The following is a 21,068-nucleotide window of genomic DNA, read 5'->3' on the forward strand; positions in this document are numbered from 1 at the left end:
AGATGTTTCTCCTGCCATGTGAACACTAGGCACTTTGTTTCATGCTGTACCCAAATTCTTCAAGGGTCACAACCGAGTCACTTCCCAAGCACGCAGTCACTTCCCCTGCATGCTCCTCACAGGGCTGGCCCGTTACGAAAATGTAAGGAACGATTCTTCAGAAAAAAATCATTTTACTGAGGATTTCTGTTTTTAAAAAGCAAACAAGGGAACAAGAAAGGAATCAGTATTATCACTTCTTTTTGTAATCCACATGTGCCATTTGTATTTTAAAGCATGACACAGGAATTCACTAGCCAGAGAAACTTCAATTGCTACTACAAGTTTTAATTGCTACTACAATTTTGTCTAGAATTATTAATAAGTGTGTATTCTGAAAGACGCTGATAGCTCAGAGTAAATGCCACAAAGTAGTATTTTTGCATCTGCTGGGGGGGGGGGGGGGGGGGGGGGCGGGGCAAGGCATTTAAGATGGGTTAAAAGAAGGATTCCAAGGAAGTACACTCAGCTTTACAGATGCAAGATGCTTAAAGAGCCACCTTCCAGGCTGGGGGCCTCTGCAGACTTGGCAAGGGTACTTCACATACTGTCAGTAGTCACGAACATCTCTGTCAACCATCTAACATTACTAACTTTGCTGATAAAATTTAAAGGCCCATATTTAAATGCTATTAAATGCCCAATTTAAATATGCTAGATGAATTGTATTAAAGAACCCCAAACTTGGAACATATTTTTTTTCCCCATCAGTTTCAACTGCATCATTAAATGCAGTCTACTTAACATCTTCCATTTGTAGGGAAACGGACCTCTTCAATATAACTATCTCGTTTTCATGCCCAAGTGTAATTTCCTCTCCATATAAACTGCAGTTTGGCTTGGGGTTTAGTACAAAGTCTTTTGGTACTGCAGACTAGGATCAAACTGGCTGGGTTTTTTTCCTAAGAGAACGGGTTGACTTAAAAAAAATGACTGAACTTCCGTGCTTGATCACAGAATCATTTAGGTTGGAAATGACCTTTGAGTCCATCAAGCCCAACCGCCAGCACTGCCAAGCCCATCACTAACCCACATCCCTAAGCATTGCACCTACGCATTTTTTACACCTGCCAGGATGCTGTTGGCCACCCTGGCACCCTGCTGGCTCACATCGCCCAGCACCCCCAGGCCCTTTCCCACCAGGCACTTTCCAGCTGCTCTTCCCCAACCCTGTAGTGCTGCATGGGGTTGGTGTGACCCACGGGCAGGACCCAGCACCGAGCCTTGTGGACCCTCACACAGCTGGCCTCAGCCCATTAGATCACACAAAAGACCCCACAGCAACAGAAAGGCCCAGGAGGAATGCCTGCTTGCCATTCAGACAGCGGCTCAGGGATCTCTGGCACCAAGCCTTGAACCCAGGGAACCACGCCAAGGGCCTACCCCTCCGTGGGAAGGGCTGATGCTTTTTGCCTGCACAATCTCCTATAGCAACAAGTTCCATAGGGCTATCAAGGTAATTGCCACTTCATTTTGTAATTCTCTTGCAAGTGTTCAGACTGTAATGCTTTAAAACAGTGTGATGCATTTCAATGTGCTCATTTTAAAACTGGAAAAAGCAGAACAAACAGCATTTATGACTCAAGCTTTGTTTTCATCATTGGATGTTATTTTTACAATACATTTTCAGAAGTCATTAGTGGAAGATACATACATTTAATTAAAAATTTCACCATTACTAGTACTTTTTATTTGAATTTTCAAGTCTCTGTGCTGACAACAGCAGAAAAGCTCAATATGACTGAGTGATAAAACACTTCAGAAGTGCCTCTCAAAGAAACCGTGTCACAGATTTCCATGCTATAGAAACATTGTATTATATACTTTTAGAGCTTCCTGCCACAACAGCCATTGCAACAAGGTCACCTAGAAGTAAAACTGCTTTCTATACTACCATTCAAAATAGGAAACTATATAAAAAAGGACGTATTAGCACTGATGCTTTGAGTTTTTTTATTTCTCTGCTATTTCCTTTGTGCACTCTGACATGCTGGAGCACTGTAAGTCCCCTAACAGAATGCAGTGCCAGCGCTGAGTGACCAAAAAGAAACTAACTTCTATACAAACATCCACGGATCTAAACATTACAAGAAAAACAGTAGAAAAAAGTTGACATTTTACTTTCATTGCCTTTGATTTTATTTTAGAAAAAAAGAAAGACTGACACAAATGGTTTCCTGTATAGCTTTTATTTGAATTGAAAACAGAAATCAAAGCACAAAGCTTAAATATAACTGGAGCTTCAAACTACGAACGCACGCACCATTTTGAACTCATCCCAGCTTAGCAAAGGGATAGTCCACTACTTGAATTCAGCTGTTTTCACTAGTGAAATAGGAAGCAATAGCCAACAACCTTATAATGACACTGCGCACATGCAACCCACTCTGAGGCATGCTGCCATACACCCTCTCTCCCTCTAATCTAGTTTGACTATGTCTCACAAAGGTATCAAATAAGCTACAGAAGACAAGGAACAATGGCATTTTGGTCTACAATTTGCCTTATTTTACGCAGCAGACAAAGACAAAATAGGTAGATGAAATTGGAACCCTTCCAGTGATTAAATCTTAAATCTTCTAAGATCAATTTTAAAATGACACTGCTGCAAAAGACAACGAAAAGCCATTAAGTAGCTGAGCCTGACAGTTGCAATAATATAGTACAAGACCCGGTGTAGCCTGAAGTCAGGACACAAGTCATCTTGTGTATCAGGTATTGCTGAAACAACTAGAAAAGCAAATATATAAGATGAAGCATCAAAAGTATCTACCAGCTTACACCAGCCATGCAAGCTCCCTAGTTGTTAGAACACATCTTTCAACCACATAGACGGTTTAATCCAAACTTTGTTTCCAGAAGTGCATTTCTGACTGAAAAGTAGGAAGCCCTGCTTGGCCCATGTGCAGCTTCTCCCAAATCTGCTACTGCTACAATACCAAAACTGAGCCACTCTCACAAGGTTTACTAAATGCAAAGAGGTAACAAAGCACTATCGGTAGGAGAGAGAGCAACACAGATCATAAGAGATTATTTTCTTTACATTTCCAAAAGGCATATAGTAAGAAGTAAACCTTAGAAATAAGAGATCTGAACCACGTACAAGACAAGACTGTTAAAATTAATCCAGTTGAACTAGTAGCTATTAAAATACTTACTTTAAAAAAGTATTTATTACCTCAAAGATGCAAAATCCCTTCAACTTGCCAAAGTAAAATTAAATTATTCCATCTTCATGGAAAATGCAAATTAAATCACTAATCACAAATACTGTTAAAAAATTATATCATTTAAGAAAAAAACATGATTAGGCCAACTCACAGATACACAGGATCATAGCACACGGTCAGCTGCTAGCATCTTAGAAAATAATACTAGAACAGCACTTCAAAAGCTTTTTCTACACACAAGCTTGGCATCTGAAAAATTACTGCCCCTAAGCATTAATACGGCATATGTTGTTAACCATTCTACAACAGTGTCTGGCAGCCACAAGTTGTCTGGTCAATTTGCTGTCTACAGTGATATCCAGGAGGCCTGTAATCCTGCTGAAGAAAGAAAAGGCAAAGGTTTTCCTATGCCTAATCACGCCTACCTATCTGTTTCTGGAGATAAAAATGTTTCAGTTTCTTCAAACTTGTGAGACAATAACTTTGCCAATTTGAAAAAAAAAAAGGGGGGGAGGGGGTGCAAGTAATTGGCTATTCAGAGGAAAAAAAGAAAAAATATCTAATGTACTTTCTTAACAAGTTCTTTGCAGTCGAATTTGGCTTTGAAACTTTAAAGTAAGTGCTAGTACAGAATTATAAAGCTGTTTGAAGAAGTGGAAAGCATTGCAGTATCTGATAGCACACAAGACTCATCTCTTTGGAAGTGGCCTCAGTTTAGAGACCGATGTACTTTTATCCAGAAATCCTTCTTTGATCATAGATGTTAGCAAGAAGAATGGGTGCTTTCCATGTCTGTAGAAGAGATCAGCACCTGTTTCAGGTATCCTCTAGTCTGATGCAACAAGGTATGATCTTTTGCTAAATGTACATGGACAACACTAATAGGCTTGAATGTCTGTAAGCTATTCCACTCAGTCCTGACAAAGGCTAACATTAAATCACAGATTTTATTTTATCACCTGTAATTAATGAACACAAAGTTTAATAATCTCTCTTTAGTAAAAAAAGAGTATTTAATCTTCTTTTCAGCAGTTATGGAGCAAACAAGTGCTTCATCACTTCAAAGTCACTATTTCAACTTTTTTGTGCAAGATATAACATTGCAGAACATTAAAAATTCAAAATCTGACAGATAAACATAGTCTGCCATAGGATTCAGAATGATAGCTGTTGAAATCACTATCCTGACAAACCTCTTGATGCAGACAGAAGTCACTACCCAACCATGCACAGGTACCCTGCAATTCAGCACTTTCAAGATTCAGCTTCACAGTGGTGGCAGACTGCAGAACCCTCACTGCATCCTCTCCCCCATGAAAAGCACTTTTGGAGAGGGGAAGGTGGAAGACAGATCCCCGGGGATACACCTCAGGGAAGGAAATTCTCCGTTTGTCTATAATGGGCTCATCATTTTCAGTAAGCATCTTGAAATGTCGGAGTGCATCTGAGCCTTGTGCCTTTGATTCAGGTTCAGGAGAAAGTAACAAACGTAACATCTAGGAAAAAAAAAATCCCTAGTGCCATCCCTAACAGCATAGAAATCTACCTCACTTTCCCCTTTCAAACAGTTTCTTGGAACTTCTTTAGCAGACTGCAACACAGAGACTGGTAAGACAGAAAATACACACAGCACTCCTCTATCCTCAGCACCAGTACTGTCAGAACCAGATACAAATCTCTTTTAAAAAGTCAACAGGCATCTTCCAACTATAAACATGCACTGCATCACCTTCTACAGAGGCATTATTTAGTAGAAGGATCTCACAACTAAGCCTTCAGAAGAATATGGAACTCGGAAAATATTTTACACAGGTTGCTCTAAAACAATATTTTCAAAAGGGTAACTAAAAGTTGGTGCTGTGAACAAATGAATATTTACCCATACTGTTAACACAAACTGTTGTGTTAAGTAAGGACAAAACATCTGACACTTTTCAGCAGCTCATTAATGGACTCAGGTAACATCTGTTGCATGTGGGCCATTCCTTCACCTGTTCTTTAGGACACCATCTGTGTGTAGTACAGCACTTCGTTTGGAAATACATTACGCACACAGTTTTAGAAAGATATGATCAAAGCTGCTTCAGGTTTACATTAGCAAAAGATGAAACAGCACACTTGTGCTTAAGAGCAGTGTTATAGCTTGTTTCGGATCTTAGCTCCTGTGGAGATCTGTTTCAGACAGAGCAGCTGTGGAAAAAAGTTACATCTTCTGCACAGACCAGCCTTACCTTACAGCAAGATATCATTTCACTTGGGGAGCACAGTCAGCAGAACTCATGGGAAATACTTTAAAACACATCTTATTACTACTACCGATTTCTTAACACGCGAAGATGAAAAACAGTTCTGAAGAACACAAAGCTGGTACTTGTAAGGCAGTGCTTTTTCACATCTCTGATTCTATACAGATTTTAAATGCTGCAGAGAGAATCACCAGGAGGAAGGAATATTCGCTTTAATATCTTTTAATGAAAGTAAGAATAGAACATCGCTACGGGCTTTCAGTTTTTACAAAAGCTTTCTTAACTGAAGGCAGTAATACCTCATAAACTACAAATGAGGAGCCTAAACCATAATCGACATAATAAAGGGCTTCTTTCCTTAAAGCATATCATAATCACTTAAGTTGCCACAAGTTTATACAGGACTAATACCTTTTACTATACCTGATAGTTTTAAAACAGTCTAGATTTAAATGGTTTAGGCCATAAGGCTTCTCAGACTGTGCTTAGAACTATTTCACTACTGTATCAGCCTTCCCATGATTTCAGCCTGTAACACATTTAAAAATACTGTAAAAGTACAGTACATAGAACTATAAGTAAACATTTCCATAGGAAAAGAGAGATTATTTTATTGATGAATATTTATATTCATCAATAAAATGGGGGGGGGGTATATATATAAACAAATATAAAATGTGGTTTATATGAAACCACAGAACTTCACTAAAACAGTCTAGCCTCTTTGTGCTACTGCAGCCTAATTCTATTCTGCTCACTGAAAGTTTTGAAAAATATAGTAACTAGTCCTACATACAAAATCAAAGAGATTTCATATGTGCTGTATGACAAATGTGATCTAGCCTCACATGTACCATCACCAGTTTCTTTCTGCACCAGCTGAAACCTTCAGGCACCCTTCAAGGGTAGCTCAAAGAAGAGTGCATTGCAGCAATTGTAATCTCAGAAGTGAGCGCAGCTGGGCAAGACCAGCAGTATATTTGAAAAATGTATTCAGTGAGCCAGTCAATGGTTAATTCATAAAACTATGCTTGCCAGTCATTTTAGGCCCACAGAATTGTACACACAAAAGCAGATTTTAGTTAAAGCAGCATTTATAACAATAAACAAGAGCAGACAAGAACAGACTGGTTTGCACTGATTTTTCTTGTTTTCAATACAGATTAGCATTCCCTTAGTTTGTTGTTTCATCTGTCTTAAAATGAATTCAACTGCTTAGCAAACGAATGAAAAGCATGTCTACATCTATAAATTTTCGTGAGATGATTACATTTTCCTCCTTTGTGAAGGAAGGAACGTTGAAAAATTGTCTTCTCCCACGCAGAAAAAAACCAAAACTAAACAACCCACAACCAACAAGAGCTCGCCTTCCTTATTCAAACATACTGATGATACAGTGAGTGGTGGCTCCCTCAGTGCTGAATCAAGAGGTCCTGCACTTAGAAGGGCAGCCATAATACGCAAAAACTCAAAAATGCATTCTCACCATTAAAATAACATGCGCATATTCAGTATATTTTTAATGAAGTATGAACCTGATGCTCAAATGAGCAGTCTAAAATGTAACAAGTAGATAATTTAATAACCACATGACTAGCCAATAATGACACAGATGTAAGGAGTTAGAAGAAACACATAAACATCACCATTGACTGACAACGTATTTAGTAGTATTGATAGCATCACGATAACCTAGCATTTTGGTGTTCAGGTAAGAACAGTCACCACTCCACTGCGAAGATCACCGTCAGACTGGGCAAGGCAGAGGAAATGAAGTATCAAAAGCAAACAAAATTAAGAACCCTGAGCTGAAATTAACAAATGAGAAAACTTCTCACAAAAAAAAGTAAAAGATTAACATCTCATCCTTGCTTAACTGCTTCACCCAATAATACAATATTTAAATTTTTTAAAAATTGCACTGGAAACCAATCAAAATCTTGTGAATAGCACCTATCACGCAGGCCACACCATGACTACAACCGGCAATACTGCATTTGATGTACTCTATCCCTGCAACTCCAGTATTTTAGCATCTCAAAAATCTGAACAGCCTTCTTCCTATCAAGAGAGGATTCCTCCCATACACCGATCTGTAATTATCCTCAAAAAGGTATAGAAAAATAGTTTTGTTTAAGAAGCTGAGGTTCCTAACTCCTAGCAGATGTTGGCAAGCCCAGTTCCACAATATACATAACAAAGCAAACGACAAAGCCTAGGGCCTTTTAACACCAATAACAAAGAAGCATTTTCTTGCATTATTGGGAGCATAATCAGTACCATGCTTTTTAAGCTTATGGAAAAAACGATCTATGACTCAAGATAAGGGGGGAATAAGTTAACTATGCAAATATGCCTAAAATGTATTGGAAAAATCTGCATCATTTTCATGTCAAAAGACAAAGTTTGATATTTTCCTTTTTTTAAAGAAACTTCACTTACAGCAGCTTTAATATAAACGTAAAAAGGAACAGCTTATTTCTATTCAACCAGGCCACAGTCTTTCTGCAGGTTGTTAAAAGCCAAGCATCACCAAGAGGGACATATGATTACAAGGCAGGTGAACAAAATTCCATCTACAGAACCAGCTTAGTGTTTCTGATAGCTGTTATACCAAACAGGGTCTCAGAGAGCTGTCTCTTGTGTGACACAAAGGCTGTACTCACAGTCTAGCAAAACACAGACAACACAGAAACTGATCATTCAGCCTAAATTGAGCTCACACGCGTCAGGAAAGCATCTTGGGAGTGAAAATGCAAAGCCTAAGCACTAAGCTTAGCCCCACTGAGAAAGTCATGCCACCTAATCCCTGTAAGCAGTTTCTGCATGCGGATCACAGAAATACAAAGTCTAAGGCCAACAAATCTCTCTTCCTTCCATTCAGAAAATTTTTCTCCAAACTATGAGTGCTGACTTTTGTAAAGAGAAGTAAATATTTGTCACTGTACCAACACTGGCTGGAAAACCCTCTTCATCCCATGCAACTATGCTCCCAGCGATGGGGATGAAATCTCCCTCTGACACCCACAGTTACACTATGGGGAACAAGGTAGAATCGCCCCATCAGTTCCACGCAGTCCTCCTTAACCCCACTCGTGGGGCTTTACCTCCCTTCTGGCGAGCAAGACGGTGCAAAGCGAGGAAGTAAATTCCACAGGAATGTCTACGAAAAGGAAACACACTTTTGGAAGAGGTGGGAGAGCAGCGGCGAGGCGGAACCGGGCATCTCACCGCCCCGCTCGCTGCACCGAGCCGAGGGCTCCGCCACTGCCCCAGCGCAGGCTGGCACCGGGGAGGCCTCCCCCCAGCGCGGCGGGACCCCGCTGCAGAGCGCCGGGAAGCAGCAGGTTGGCCGGCGGGGGATACCAGGCCGGCGGCAGCGCCCGGCCCCACCCAGCCACCCTGCCCGGCACAAAGGACGCAGCCAGCCGCCGCCCCCCGGCCGGGGCCGAGCGGGGACCCGCCGCCGAGCCGGGCGCTGAGGAGAACCCGGCGCCCTCGGTCGTCCCCCCCCGGCCCGACAGGGAAGCCGGAGGCGGGCGGAAGGCGGGAGGCAGCGTTCCCCCCACCCCCCGCCGCCCCGGGAAGCGGGGCAGCCTCCCTCGCCGCTTGCCCCCTCCCCGCCCGCGCCTCAGCCCCCGGCCCGCCTCAGCCCCTCACCCCGGCGGCAGCCCGCACCGGCCCTCCCTTGCCGCTCCGCCGGCCGCGGCCCAGCGCGGCGGGGGCAGCCGCGCCGCCGCCCCTCCTCACGGCCGCCCCCGCTACCTGCTCATCGAAGCGGTTCACCACGGCCTGCACCCACTCCACCGGCTTGTGGGCCGCCATCTCCCCCCCGCCTGCCCGGCCAGGGAGGGGGGGCGGATCCCCGCAGGGAGGGCGGCAGGCGAGGCGCCGGGCGAGGAGAGGGTCTCCGTATCCCTGCCGCGCTCCGGGCCCTCAGCCGCCCGCAGCCATCAGCGCCCAGGGCCCGCCATGACACCACACCGGAAGCGGGAGCGCAAGGCCGCCCCCTCCCGCCGAGCAGCAGCGCCGCCGCGGCCGCCGCACCAGGGGCAGCGCCACACACAGGCGGCGGCGGCGGCGGGGCCGCGCTGCGCATGTGCGACCGGCCCCGCCCCTCACGCCTGCGCCCTCAGGGCCGCCGGGCCCCCCCGGTGGTCTACCCTGCTCCGCCGGGGCCGGCGGCGGGGCTGGCGGTTCTTCCGGGTAGCCAGGCCTCGGCCGGGGCGCGGTGGGCTCTTGACAGACATTATCTACAGTCTTGATACTGTACACACACTGGAATGTATAGCTGTATTTGACCTTTCAAATAAATTAAAAAAAAATTTTATAAATCTGTTTCAGTTGAATGGCTTCTGTTACGCCTCAAGGCCTCGCTGCGGAAGCCTGGCCACAACTAAAAATACATAAGGTAGCGCACACAAATTCGCCCCCTCCTAGTCACGCAGTACCCGGCAGATTGTTTACTCTTTTGTGACTCAGAAAAGTAGGATATGCGGATAACAAGACAAATAAACATCCACTTCCAGTTTCCTTCTTGGGAATGCTAGTTTGTTTTCCTTCTGGGTAGATGCAAGCACAAATTAATGTGTTTTCATGCTGAAGTCAAGTTAAAATTCGGGCAATATAAATAAAGGCGCAATGTGAGGTAAGACCTCTTGAACATAGGATTTAAAGTTGTCAAATGCACGGTGAAGAACTGGAGAATAAAATAGACTTTCTTTCTGTTACTCAGCTCAGCAGGGACCTTGATTTGACTTGGAGACTTGCCATTATCGTAGCGCATACTAATTATTACAAGCAATAGCAACATGAAACGTATTTTGGGGTAACCTTCCCTGTAAATAACGAACAATGAAATTCCTGTAACTCAGATTTGCAGTATGAACAGTTCCATTGCCTTCTAGCAACAAATTCAGGAACTTGGTTTGTAGCGAATACTCGAGGAGGCAGATGTTTTATGAAAAGATGAACATCGATTGCAAATATTTTATCTAAGGAAAAAAAACCAATTAATTGGTTGAAGAATAAATAGTAGGTTTCTGTCTGTACAACTTGTGGCACTATCAGGAAATGCAAAAAGCATTCTGATTTATACAAATGGTGAAGTCTAATATTGGACTGTTAAGTGCACTGAATTTTGTATTATTCATTTGCTCTGTACAATAAATTAGCTCTGGTGTAAAGGCTATTGATTCCTTTGCATTAGAGTGCATTATAATGGTCAGCATTAATACATTTCAAAAAAGAATTTAAAAACATGTTGTCTAACGTTCTAGAAAAGACTTCTCATGCACTGGTTATATATACTCTTTTTGAAATCCGAATCCAAATCCACCACATGATGTGTGTATACATTTGCTTAATTATCAAAATCTTAACCAAATTGGGTGGCAAATGAAGCTGGTCCCTGGAACCTTTTCTAAACATATTTGTATGTCTGAGCACAAAGAAAGGCTCCACCACCAATAAGCACATCAGCAAAAGATGCTGCATCTCCGCACCACTTCGTAAACATTTGTTACTCTTCCCCAGCATGCTCCCTGAACAGACTTTGAACTCTGGAAATTAGGATGAGACTAGGGGTCTGTTCTCCAAAACTTCCAGCTCCTACAGGTTTTCTTTCCCGTACAGGGTGTCTGGGAGCAGGACCAACACGGAGTCCCCTGAGATCACAGTCTGGGTTGCTCTACTACGCACCCAGAAACTGGACTGACAGGAAAGGCTTTGTCACAGAGAGTATAAAAGCAGAAACGAACACAAAACACCCAATGGATTCAGTGGAGCAAAGATTTTACCTCAAATTGTTTATTAACTTAGGATTAAAAAAACCTATGAAGGCTAGGTCTCATCCCTTCTCATATGCAGTAACTCCTCCAAGCAGTCCCTTGGCTGGTGGGAAGCAAGTGGAGCAGCATTTGGCAGAAGGGCAGTGACAAACAGTTGGAAATTACAACACCTGAGGCAGCTCAGCTCTGTCTGGAAGGGCTCTGGCTGTTTGAAACGTCAGCCTTAAAACCAGTCTGAGCTGTATGGAGTGAGGCCTTGCTCAGGCCACAGAGGTACGCTCTCTGCCTGCGGGTCTGGGCAGGAGGTGGGATCACTGCCCACCCCCAGTCACACCTGCCATGGGGAGGGACTGCTTCAACACCCCCTCCTCCCCGTGCAGGCAAAGTCAACAAGCTTCGTGTCACCCTCACCTTCCTCACTGGTTTGAACTAAGTTGGCTCGTTTTGCCCATGGGAGATAGGGCATGCCTCGGAACAGTTACCCATTTCCCCCAGCAAGCCTATAGCTGTGCTTACAGCCTCTGCAGCGCAGCAGGGCAAGCAGAGCACTCCCTCCACCAACGTGCCTTTCCAGTTCCCAGCAGACAGCAGTTCTGGGATTGCTGGAGGCAGAACCGCTTCTACTGGGCCCTTCCTCCATGAATTTGCCAAATCTCCCCTTTCAACTGTTTATATATTTGACCCCTCGGTATCCTATAGCACTCAGGCAGGAAAAATATCCACTTAAGGCAATACAGCCATGGTCTTCATAGGGATCTCTACATTCTGCCTAGATCTAAGCAATAATAATTCACGTAGGAGCAGGAATGGGCTTCAGCTTACTGATACGCTTATGAAAAACATGCCTCAACAAGCCAGAAAGAAATCGGGGGTGGTAAGATTAGCTGAGAGAGAACCCTCTTGGGAACTCCTGACTTAGGTAGAAAGAGACAGGCTATTTCTTCCCTTCAGAATTTACTAAACAAAACAGTGCTTCTTCCTGTTTCTCATGGTGTTTTTCCCAAAGCAAATCCGTTCCCTAAAGGCAAACACAAGTTGCTATAGTATTCCTACATTTTAGACAGGGGGGAAACTTTAGAGGTTGAATGGTGATGTTGGAAATTCTCTTAATGTTTCCTCCAAACTCTTTGGGAAATTCCAGCCAGTATTTGGTCAAGATCGTTCTTTCCCAGCATTCTCTGCTTCCTTTTAATTGTCTCCTCCCTAGGTTCAGCGCAAGGTGCCCTGAGACCCACTATCCTAGAAGTGATCTGCTGTCCTAGAAAAACCCACAGTATCTCTAATTTCTGTCCTAGACCATGTCTGTAGGATTCATGAAAACACACATCATTTTGTCCTCCAACAGGCAGACACATGATGGTTTATAACTGCTAGTTAGATACTTTTTGAAGATAAATCATTCCAAATTCCCTAGCTCCAGATAACTTCTGAGTTGTGGTACAATTTCTTTAGCAGCACTTGACAATCTTGTGCTTCTTGGTCATTTTGGTGGAATTTTTAAAGACACTTTAGCAAGAGCTTCTTAGTATACTTCCCTAAGCTTACATGTAAACTAAAGTAAAAAATTACAGCCTAAGGCATTCAGAAAGTCTTGTCAGGCTTTAGCATGAATGCCAATGGTTTTTCATCACTAAAAATTTCCTATTGTGGCTGTCAGAAGTGGCACTAGTGGTGGGAGTCACACATAAGAGGGAAGTCCCTACTGTGTCTCTACTCCCTCTTAGCATAGGCTTAGAACTACTAAAACTTGAACAGCCAAGCCACTAGAAGTACGCGTTGGAAATATATCTTTGTGGGAACAATTCCCCTCATGAAATTTCCAGACACTGATGTTTCAAATCATGCCAAAAAATGCCACTTGAATCTCTTGGAGGTATTCTGGCACTTCTGCTTTTTGCCTGAATAAGAGGATGGGGAACCAGAGGAGCAAGTTGAGGAACAAGGAGAAAATGACCTGGCCAGATCTGTAGTAAAATCCCCACTAATTCTCAACTTACTTGCTTTGTCCTGTACTCCAGAGTAAAGGTGTTGATCGTGTGTCATCAGATAGCATTGTTTAACTTCCAGAAAAATTCCCTTTAAAGCTAGAAGCCCTTAAGCATTTCCTTTCTTTCTGCTGTGTTTTACCCTTTAAGATTCAGTTAATTCCTAGGTATCACCCACAATTTAATCCAGAGGCCTGGACTTCTTTTTATTACGCCTGAAGTAGCTCTTAGAGGTGACACTTCTCTTGGCCTTTTGCCAGAGAATATGGATTTTTTTTCACCTCCCACATCTTTAGCTTCTGCTTTTCTCTACTTAGTATTTTCAAATCAAGTTATTTATTCATTAACCTATCCTTTTTTCCCCTCCTACTCACTGAAGCCTCTGCTTCATACTTTAATTTCTTCTCCTCATTCCTTCTGTCCCACTTTCTCATTTTCACCAGCATCTGTCAAACACTCCAGCAGTGGCTCAAATACGGTAAGTGATACTTCTTAATTTTTATTTATCAGCTTTGGTCCAGAAACCTACCATCACTTATGGAGGCATTCCTCTGTAAGGCACATGTTTGATTTCAACTCCTGATGGATAGGGTATCATTCTAGAGGAACTGTGCCAAAACTGGAATTAGTGTCAAAAATATTTTCCTACCATTCTTAAATGAAGCTAGACAAACAAACTTAAGTGAATGAGGAAGGAAGAGAGGAAGGAAAGGATCTGCCAAGTTTTTGGTAAGAGGTGACTTAATATTTCTAAGCTACAAACTCCTAAAACATGGGTTTTAATCTAGCTGGCAGGCTCCCAATGAAAGCTGTGCAGCCTCACTGGCAGGGCTACAGCTCTTTCTCCATTGAGATGCTCGATTGTTTCACCCCTTTTACACGGCCTCCAAGAGGACATTGCTCCGACAGATTTGTCCATTAGAGGGCATTAGAAGCCACTAAAATCCCTGAAGTTTGACCTAACGAGCGCAGAGGAAAATAGTCCGAATTTCTTTTTGTTTCATAAACGAGTGATGGTTTCGCATTCTTTCCATGGCACGTATCTTAATGACTTATCTGACATGTCCTGGGTAGGTTTCAAAATGCGAAGAAACTTTTTCTGAAAGATTAAGTCATGGATTTTCTTTTGTATTCTGTTTCCCAATTCCTCCCTGACTGCAACAGAGTCTGTTAAATATGAGCAGAGCAAGCAAATGATCTGACTAGATTAATAGTAATCACAGAATGATGGATTATGCTTTATGGAAATTAGAGATTCTATACAAAATATTCACACTGGAACTTTTATCCCGGAAAGTCTAATCAACAAAGGTTAATTAAAATTGTAGCACATCATTTCACACAATCAGTTTCTAAATGCAAATATTTCTGTTCCAGTAGGAATTTAATTTGGATACAAAACACCAGGAGTTTAATCCCTGATACCTGATCTGATACAAAGAAATACTTCATTATCAAGATGTCATAAGAGCTGAGGTATTCTAAAGAAACTTAATGGAACAGAATATGTTCTGAAACTGAGGCTTATGCCACTGGAAATGGATAAGGACATATTAAGTTAGTGCCTGCCATTTTGCCTTGGAGGTATAAACAAACTTTTTGCCAAATCCTAGTTGAAGTTTGTTTTATCACAGTCACTCCCAGTTACGTGTTTATGTTCTAAAAACTTCACACAAATGAGATCATTTTGTGTCTACTTCTTTTCTTCCCCTAGCAAGCAATGCCTTTCCCAGATATTAGTCATTTATCAGAGGTTAATATTACTTAAATATTATAAAGCAATATTTTAATTGTTCTGGGTGACTAATCAGCTCAGCCTAGATTATCACATTGCCTCAAAGGATAATTCAAGGTTATAATTTCCTCTCCCTGAAATTCTGTTCCCTTACTCATTAATCATACAACAGGGGTCAAAAAGAGGAGAGAAATCACAGGAGAGGAAGACCAGATAGACCTTGTGACTTTAGTACTGACTGATATTTTCTGGCTTCTTTTCTGGGTCATCTCATAGAAAGGGCAGGAGTTTTAGTCACAGAAAGAAAGCTGAAGGTCTGGAGTGTCACCAGAATGAGACCAAGAGAGACAAAAACGAGTTAAGAGCAGCAGGGCAGTCATGAACCTCCTGTGCTCTCTCACTGTAAGGTGTTTTCATTAGATTCAGTCTTCCAGGTGAAGTGATTGTACTTTACTTCCTAAGGGCACTGAAACACTTCAGTATTGTTTTTCTCCTTTATTACAAATCAAGAATATCACAGCTGTGTGCAGATTAACTCCCTATAGTGGATGCTACTATAAATAACACAGACTTTTACCTCCTTCTCTTGGTTGTGCTGTGATTAATTGTTTTTTATGCTTTTAATCTTTATCTGTACCTCATATTGCTGTGTGCTACTGCAATGTGGGACAGCTGCCTCTAGCCAAAGCTTTGGGTGGCTACAGCATATGGTCATCTGTGTGTAATGCCCAAGGATATTTGTTATCTTTCTTGTTACTGTATCTATGGCCTGGGACCTTTTAGCTGCTTAGGCGAACTACTCCCCAGGGAAAGCAGCCTTGGTTTTCCAGGCTGTGAATTTCTGTTTGGGGCCCTGACTCTGTTTCATTAGGAAACATTAAATGATACGTGTTCCTTCTTACCGGTTTTGTTTTTTTCCAGCAGTCTTTTGCCTTTGCTGTTGATGGCTCTTCTGTTGTTCATGAGTATCTCTAAGGACATCTTACACTCCCTTCCCATTTAGAGCTGAATTCTTTGAATTCTGCAGCAATGCACTAGGTCTTATTACCCGAATGCAGATTGTAAGATATGGTAGGCCTCACATAAAGCATTTTTCTGATCATTGCTCTTGCCAGAGCATGCAGCACCCTTCCAACCCTTCCAGAAACTGGATATTCCTTCGCGTGTAGCAAATTCACTCACTGACTCATGCAAGCCATGTTCCTATTCTCATGCATTATGTGTGTATCCATGTAAGATCATCCCTCTTAAATCTGTCAGCATTATTGTCTGATTGCTTTTAAGCAAAGTCTGTTACACTTGCACACCTCGCTCACTTGGTTGCAAAGCCAGCTAACCTGCTAAGGCCCACCTGGGAACATGTAAGCTCTTCCTCCCTGTTTTGTGCTGGACGATACATGTTCACTCTCTTTTCAGCTTGCTTACAGTCTCCATCAACTCTGCATTCTGCAGGGAGTAAACTGCACAGAGTTTCTGCTGTAAGCAATGCTCCTTCTGGGTAGTGCTTTATCCTTATTTCACCAGGCAAGATTCTTTGTGAAATAATGCTATATTTGCTGGAGTGCTTGCCTTCGTAAAGCTTGCTAATGCCTCAAGATCAGCTGTGTCAGAGGCCACTCACACCCAAACAAACCTACCCAACAAGTCACAGACAAGTCACAACAAGCCCACCACTCAGATGAACTGTGAAATTAAAACCACCCTCAACTTCCATAATAAAAGATAAAAGACTGGGCCCAATACTTTTTTTCTCCTGACACTATATAAAATCCTGTGTAATTCCCACTAACTTCAGTGAAATTACTCCTCAGTTAGATCAGCTCATTTTAGATTATAATCACATAGTCTCAGAGCCAGGATTTGGATTCAATAACATCAGCACATTGATAAAGTATGTCTTTTGTTGCAATGTCCAATGTCTAAGCTCTGCTGACACAATAACATTCATACCGCACTCCTGCTCAATTCATTAATGACAAAATGGCTGGTATCAGAAACATATAATTTACTTCCACAGATATGAGTCAAAGGTTTAGCAAAGATCTACATAAATTCTCAGTTAGTGTATCTGTACTGTTATTTTAACTTATTCTAAACCAGATACTTGTGCAGCATGCAGAAACGCCCCTGGACCAGCCCATTCACCAAAGATTGCCTTTTTTTCCTCCTCTCTCTTCTGAAGTAATCAGGTATATTAGAGGGACTGAAAGAGGGAAAGATAAGTGCCTCATAGAAAGATAAGTCTTTAAGAACTGGGAGAATCTCAAGACTGGAATTTAGTTTTCTGCTTCTTAAGCATCCTTTTTGCAAGCCTTATGTTAGCCTGTATGAATTTATGAATATGTTCTTTGTTACTGAACAATTTTTACCAACTGCTGCTCTATTTCCTTCCAATGAGTCATGCTATTAGCTTATGCTGCCCTACTAAATTTCAACTGCTGCTTAAGCCCACACAAGCTTTTCTAAAACAAAATTTTAACAAAGCTTATTTGAGATAGGCATCGATGGGTTTGAACGGATGGTACATGGCACCGCCCTCCGGATACAATACATGCTGGTTTGCTGGGCTTCCAAATAATGCTGAACAGCATGGAGTCCTCAGTTGCTGTGTTTTAGAACTGCTGTTAAATAGAGCTGAAAATTGAGAATGAAGCTTACTTACCTAGGACAGAAAAGTAACTACTACTATTTGAAAATCTGTAAGAAGAAATGTAGGAAGGTAAATTTTAACCCCACGGAAATTAATTAGACTTGAAGGTCATCCTTCACCTGAGTGATTGATAGATTAGATAGATAGATAGATAGATAGATAGATAGATAGATAGATAGACAGACAGATAGATAAATGAGTATTTGCTAAATTAAAAGATACTTGCTAAGCAACCAGGGGTTCTATTTTTGCTACTGTCTCTGAAGCATTGCTATACTTGGCACTGCACAATGCTTTTATCAATGGCAAATTGTGACCTGACTGGTACTAATGTCAAGACCTCAGTCTAAAGTAATAATCAGCTGCCTGCCTGCTACCTCATAGTAAAGTTTTACATAAGCTCTAGGAAGCAACGCAGATGCCTACGGTATCACCTTCTACCATCTTTCCTTTTCTATAGAAAAAGCCACAAAGAAAAAGAGTACTAGGAAGGATCTGTTGGACATGTCAAGGAGCGTTTCTTGTTTCTGAGAACAGTAAGCACTGAATTATTTTTAATCCTTAAAGCAACAGCATACCCAGTGCTGTGCTGCCTCTTGTCAGGTGAACATGTGTCATGATTACATTTGCACTTTCCTGGTGAACTTTCAGCTGATATCCAAACATAGGTCCAGTCTTTTTTTTAATTATTATTATCTGTGCACATGGGCAGTGAAAATGTTGGATAATCAAACTGCTAGCCACTAGTAGCTATTGTTGCCCTAAACTTGAACCTGACCCTTTAAGGATCTGGGCACTCATTAACCCATTTTGCATTTTTGTAATCTTTTTTTCATTATCAGTGTAATCTTGCAGAACTGCAGGTCCACATACTTCCTCCATATCATCATGTGTCTTAATAGCAGCAGTGTAACAAAGACATCACCTCTGCCTTACTTGCTGTCCTAACAGGGATTAAGAAACAGGAAGAAAGCATTCCAAAGCTGCAAAGGGCAGGGAAAAATGCCAAGCTCTTTTGAGAGTATGTAGTATGACAGGAAAAGCCAGCTCCAAAAGAAAGGAGAGAGAAGGCAAGAGGGAAAAATACTTCCTGGCTCAGTAAGAAAGAAGAAAAAGAAAAGGTTACACCTGTGCAGCACATGAGCTTCCCCCAGCTTAATCCTATAATGGAGTTGCACTTAAAATACTTTGCTATGTTAGACTGGCAGAATTGAAGTGGTCAATTCATCTTTTCCTTCCATACACAGAAATAGTTACACTGCTATAAAAGTCTGTTTATATTCTGAAAAGCAAAAATGTTATGCAGTCCTGTGCACTTTTACAGCTGTGTAGCTGTAGCTTTATCAGAACTTTCACTGGCACATTGATCTAAGTTCAAAAAAAATATTACACCCTTTCTTGACACAGTCATGGTAGTACAACCTTCAAATATAGACCAAAAGGGCACTGATTGAGCTGTCTTGTGAGATAGAAGGTTTTATCACACTAGCATGGAACAGATTCTAATTGCAGTTTAAAGATTAGAAGCTGCACAGACATAAATTGAGCATGAGTAAGTTGGCCCAGCCTCCACGTGGTGGCTTTATCACCCTTACACTGAAGTTGTGTAACACAGCTTGGTACTATACAGCATGCTGTTTGCATTGCAGTAGCTTGTAAGGACTCCCACTGAAACCTAGATCCCTTTATATTAGGTGCTGTACAAATACAGATTAAAAAGAAATCCCTTCCTTGCAACCTTAAAAGATGAAACAGGCAAAAGTCAAGAGGGCAAAGAGAAGCACAGAAAGCTGGTATGAGTGACTCAGTAGTCATGCAGCAAGTCAGTAACACAGTCATGAGTACGTCAGACTCCAGGCTCCCAGATCAGTGCCTTTCTTGCTGGAAAACTCTCCCTTCACCAGGTCCTCAGAGAACATCTGGATTGTCTCTAGAAGAATGTAGGCTTGAAGCTTAGCAGCATAAGGATAAACACTGAGTAGTAGCTTCTGATTTGGACACTATAGCAACAAAAAGTGAGTTTAGCCATTTTTTTATTTACTACTGTAGCAATGGAAGGTACTATATCAATAAGATCTACCCTCATATTGCCATATTACTTGACAACACTGCCTCGTGTACTCCTACAAACTCTGTTATCAGCCTTCTAATTGCACTATAAACCATGTTTGGTGTCACAGGATGTTTATATATATGATGTTGCATCGATGCCTGACAAGGCACTATCACATGATGCCATCGCATTATGTTCTGCATCAATTCTGTCACACCAGCTGCGGGACAAACTGATCACCTGAAGCCCTGGTTTCTGTTTCCAGTGAAGCAGCAGCATATGACCCTTGTCCTCTCCTCTTGCACCTCTGCAAGGGCAGTGAACTGATTGGTTTTCTTTAAAATTCCCATATATTTACATCAGGGGAGAGACAGGAAAGCCTTGTGATTAAAACACTGGTTCTTAGCAGGATGGATCTGGTGCTTTGTCATTTCTTGAGTGACGCCGGGCACATCACATAACACAGGTTTTGCCTGACTAACCAGGTACCCATGCAGTCAACAGAAAGGTCTCTGCTGAGAAAGGAAGACCTGGGGAGATGATGGTGGCTGCCCTGACAGGCCACCTCCCAGAAGAGCCGCTGCCAATCCTCCCTGTTCCCACCAAGCAGGAGGGCCAGGAGCCAACCTAGCTTTCAGAAACTTGGGCATTAGCAAAGAAGAGAGAGGAAACAGAGTTCCTTTCCATCTACATTACCCTGATCAACAATATGAAGCACTGCTGCTTACAGCTGCTGCCATGAAAGGCTTTTTTGCAGGAACGTTACTGATGTTTGCTGCCTTCATGGGAGAGTCACAGTCTCACAAGTGCTTTTTGCTACAGCAGCATGCCTTGCAAGCAGATTCTGGCCTAAAGTGAAGCATCCACTAAGGAGATCTACTGAGAGTATCCAGAACGCACATAACATAGCACCCTGCGTGCGAAGCTCCTGACATCAGCCTCAATAAGGATAAAAGGACAGTCCCTAGGCTGAAGTACTGGACTCTGGCTCTGGAGGAGTTTTAGTTCATCTATAGACTATTCCATACGAACTTGGGTGGATCCTTGATCTTCAGTCTGAATTTATTCATTCATCTATAAAACAATGCTAATAATAACCAGTAGTCAAAACCACTGTGAGCCTTAAATCTTTAATGTAATAATTTTCTGTTTGCAGGAGTACAAAGCGTTATTACCATCATAGCACAGGAAGTCTGACTGAAAAGCAGAATTTATAGCCAAATTCTACAATGCATATTTTTAATGTACAGTGTGTTACTGAGTTAGGATATGTACTTCCTGTTCATGTCTGGATATAGGTTTGAATTTCAGGCCTTACAAGCATACTCTTTCTTTCCTGTGTCTTTATTTAACAGCAGCTTTTTCCTGTTCAAAACTTCAGTGACCAAACCATTCACAGAG

General features: G+C 42.1%; 1 protein-coding gene across 6 annotated transcripts in view; it reads right to left on the minus strand.

Moving 5' to 3' along the window:
* Positions 1-9,449, minus strand: part of NF1 (neurofibromin 1) — a 103,102-nt gene extending 93,653 nt beyond the window's left edge. For all 6 annotated transcript variants that reach the window (XM_040578425.1, XM_040578399.1, XM_040578420.1 and 3 more), the window contains exon 1: positions 9,221-9,449. In XM_040578425.1, coding sequence (XP_040434359.1) covers positions 9,221-9,280 — 60 coding nt within the window. In that variant the 5' untranslated portion in view covers positions 9,281-9,449. The remainder of the gene's footprint in view (positions 1-9,220) is intronic.
* Positions 9,450-21,068: the final 11,619 nt, after the last annotated feature.

Source organism: Falco naumanni, chromosome 1 (genome assembly GCF_017639655.2).
Source record: "Falco naumanni isolate bFalNau1 chromosome 1, bFalNau1.pat, whole genome shotgun sequence".
In the NCBI taxonomy this organism is placed as follows: domain Eukaryota; kingdom Metazoa; phylum Chordata; class Aves; order Falconiformes; family Falconidae; genus Falco; species Falco naumanni.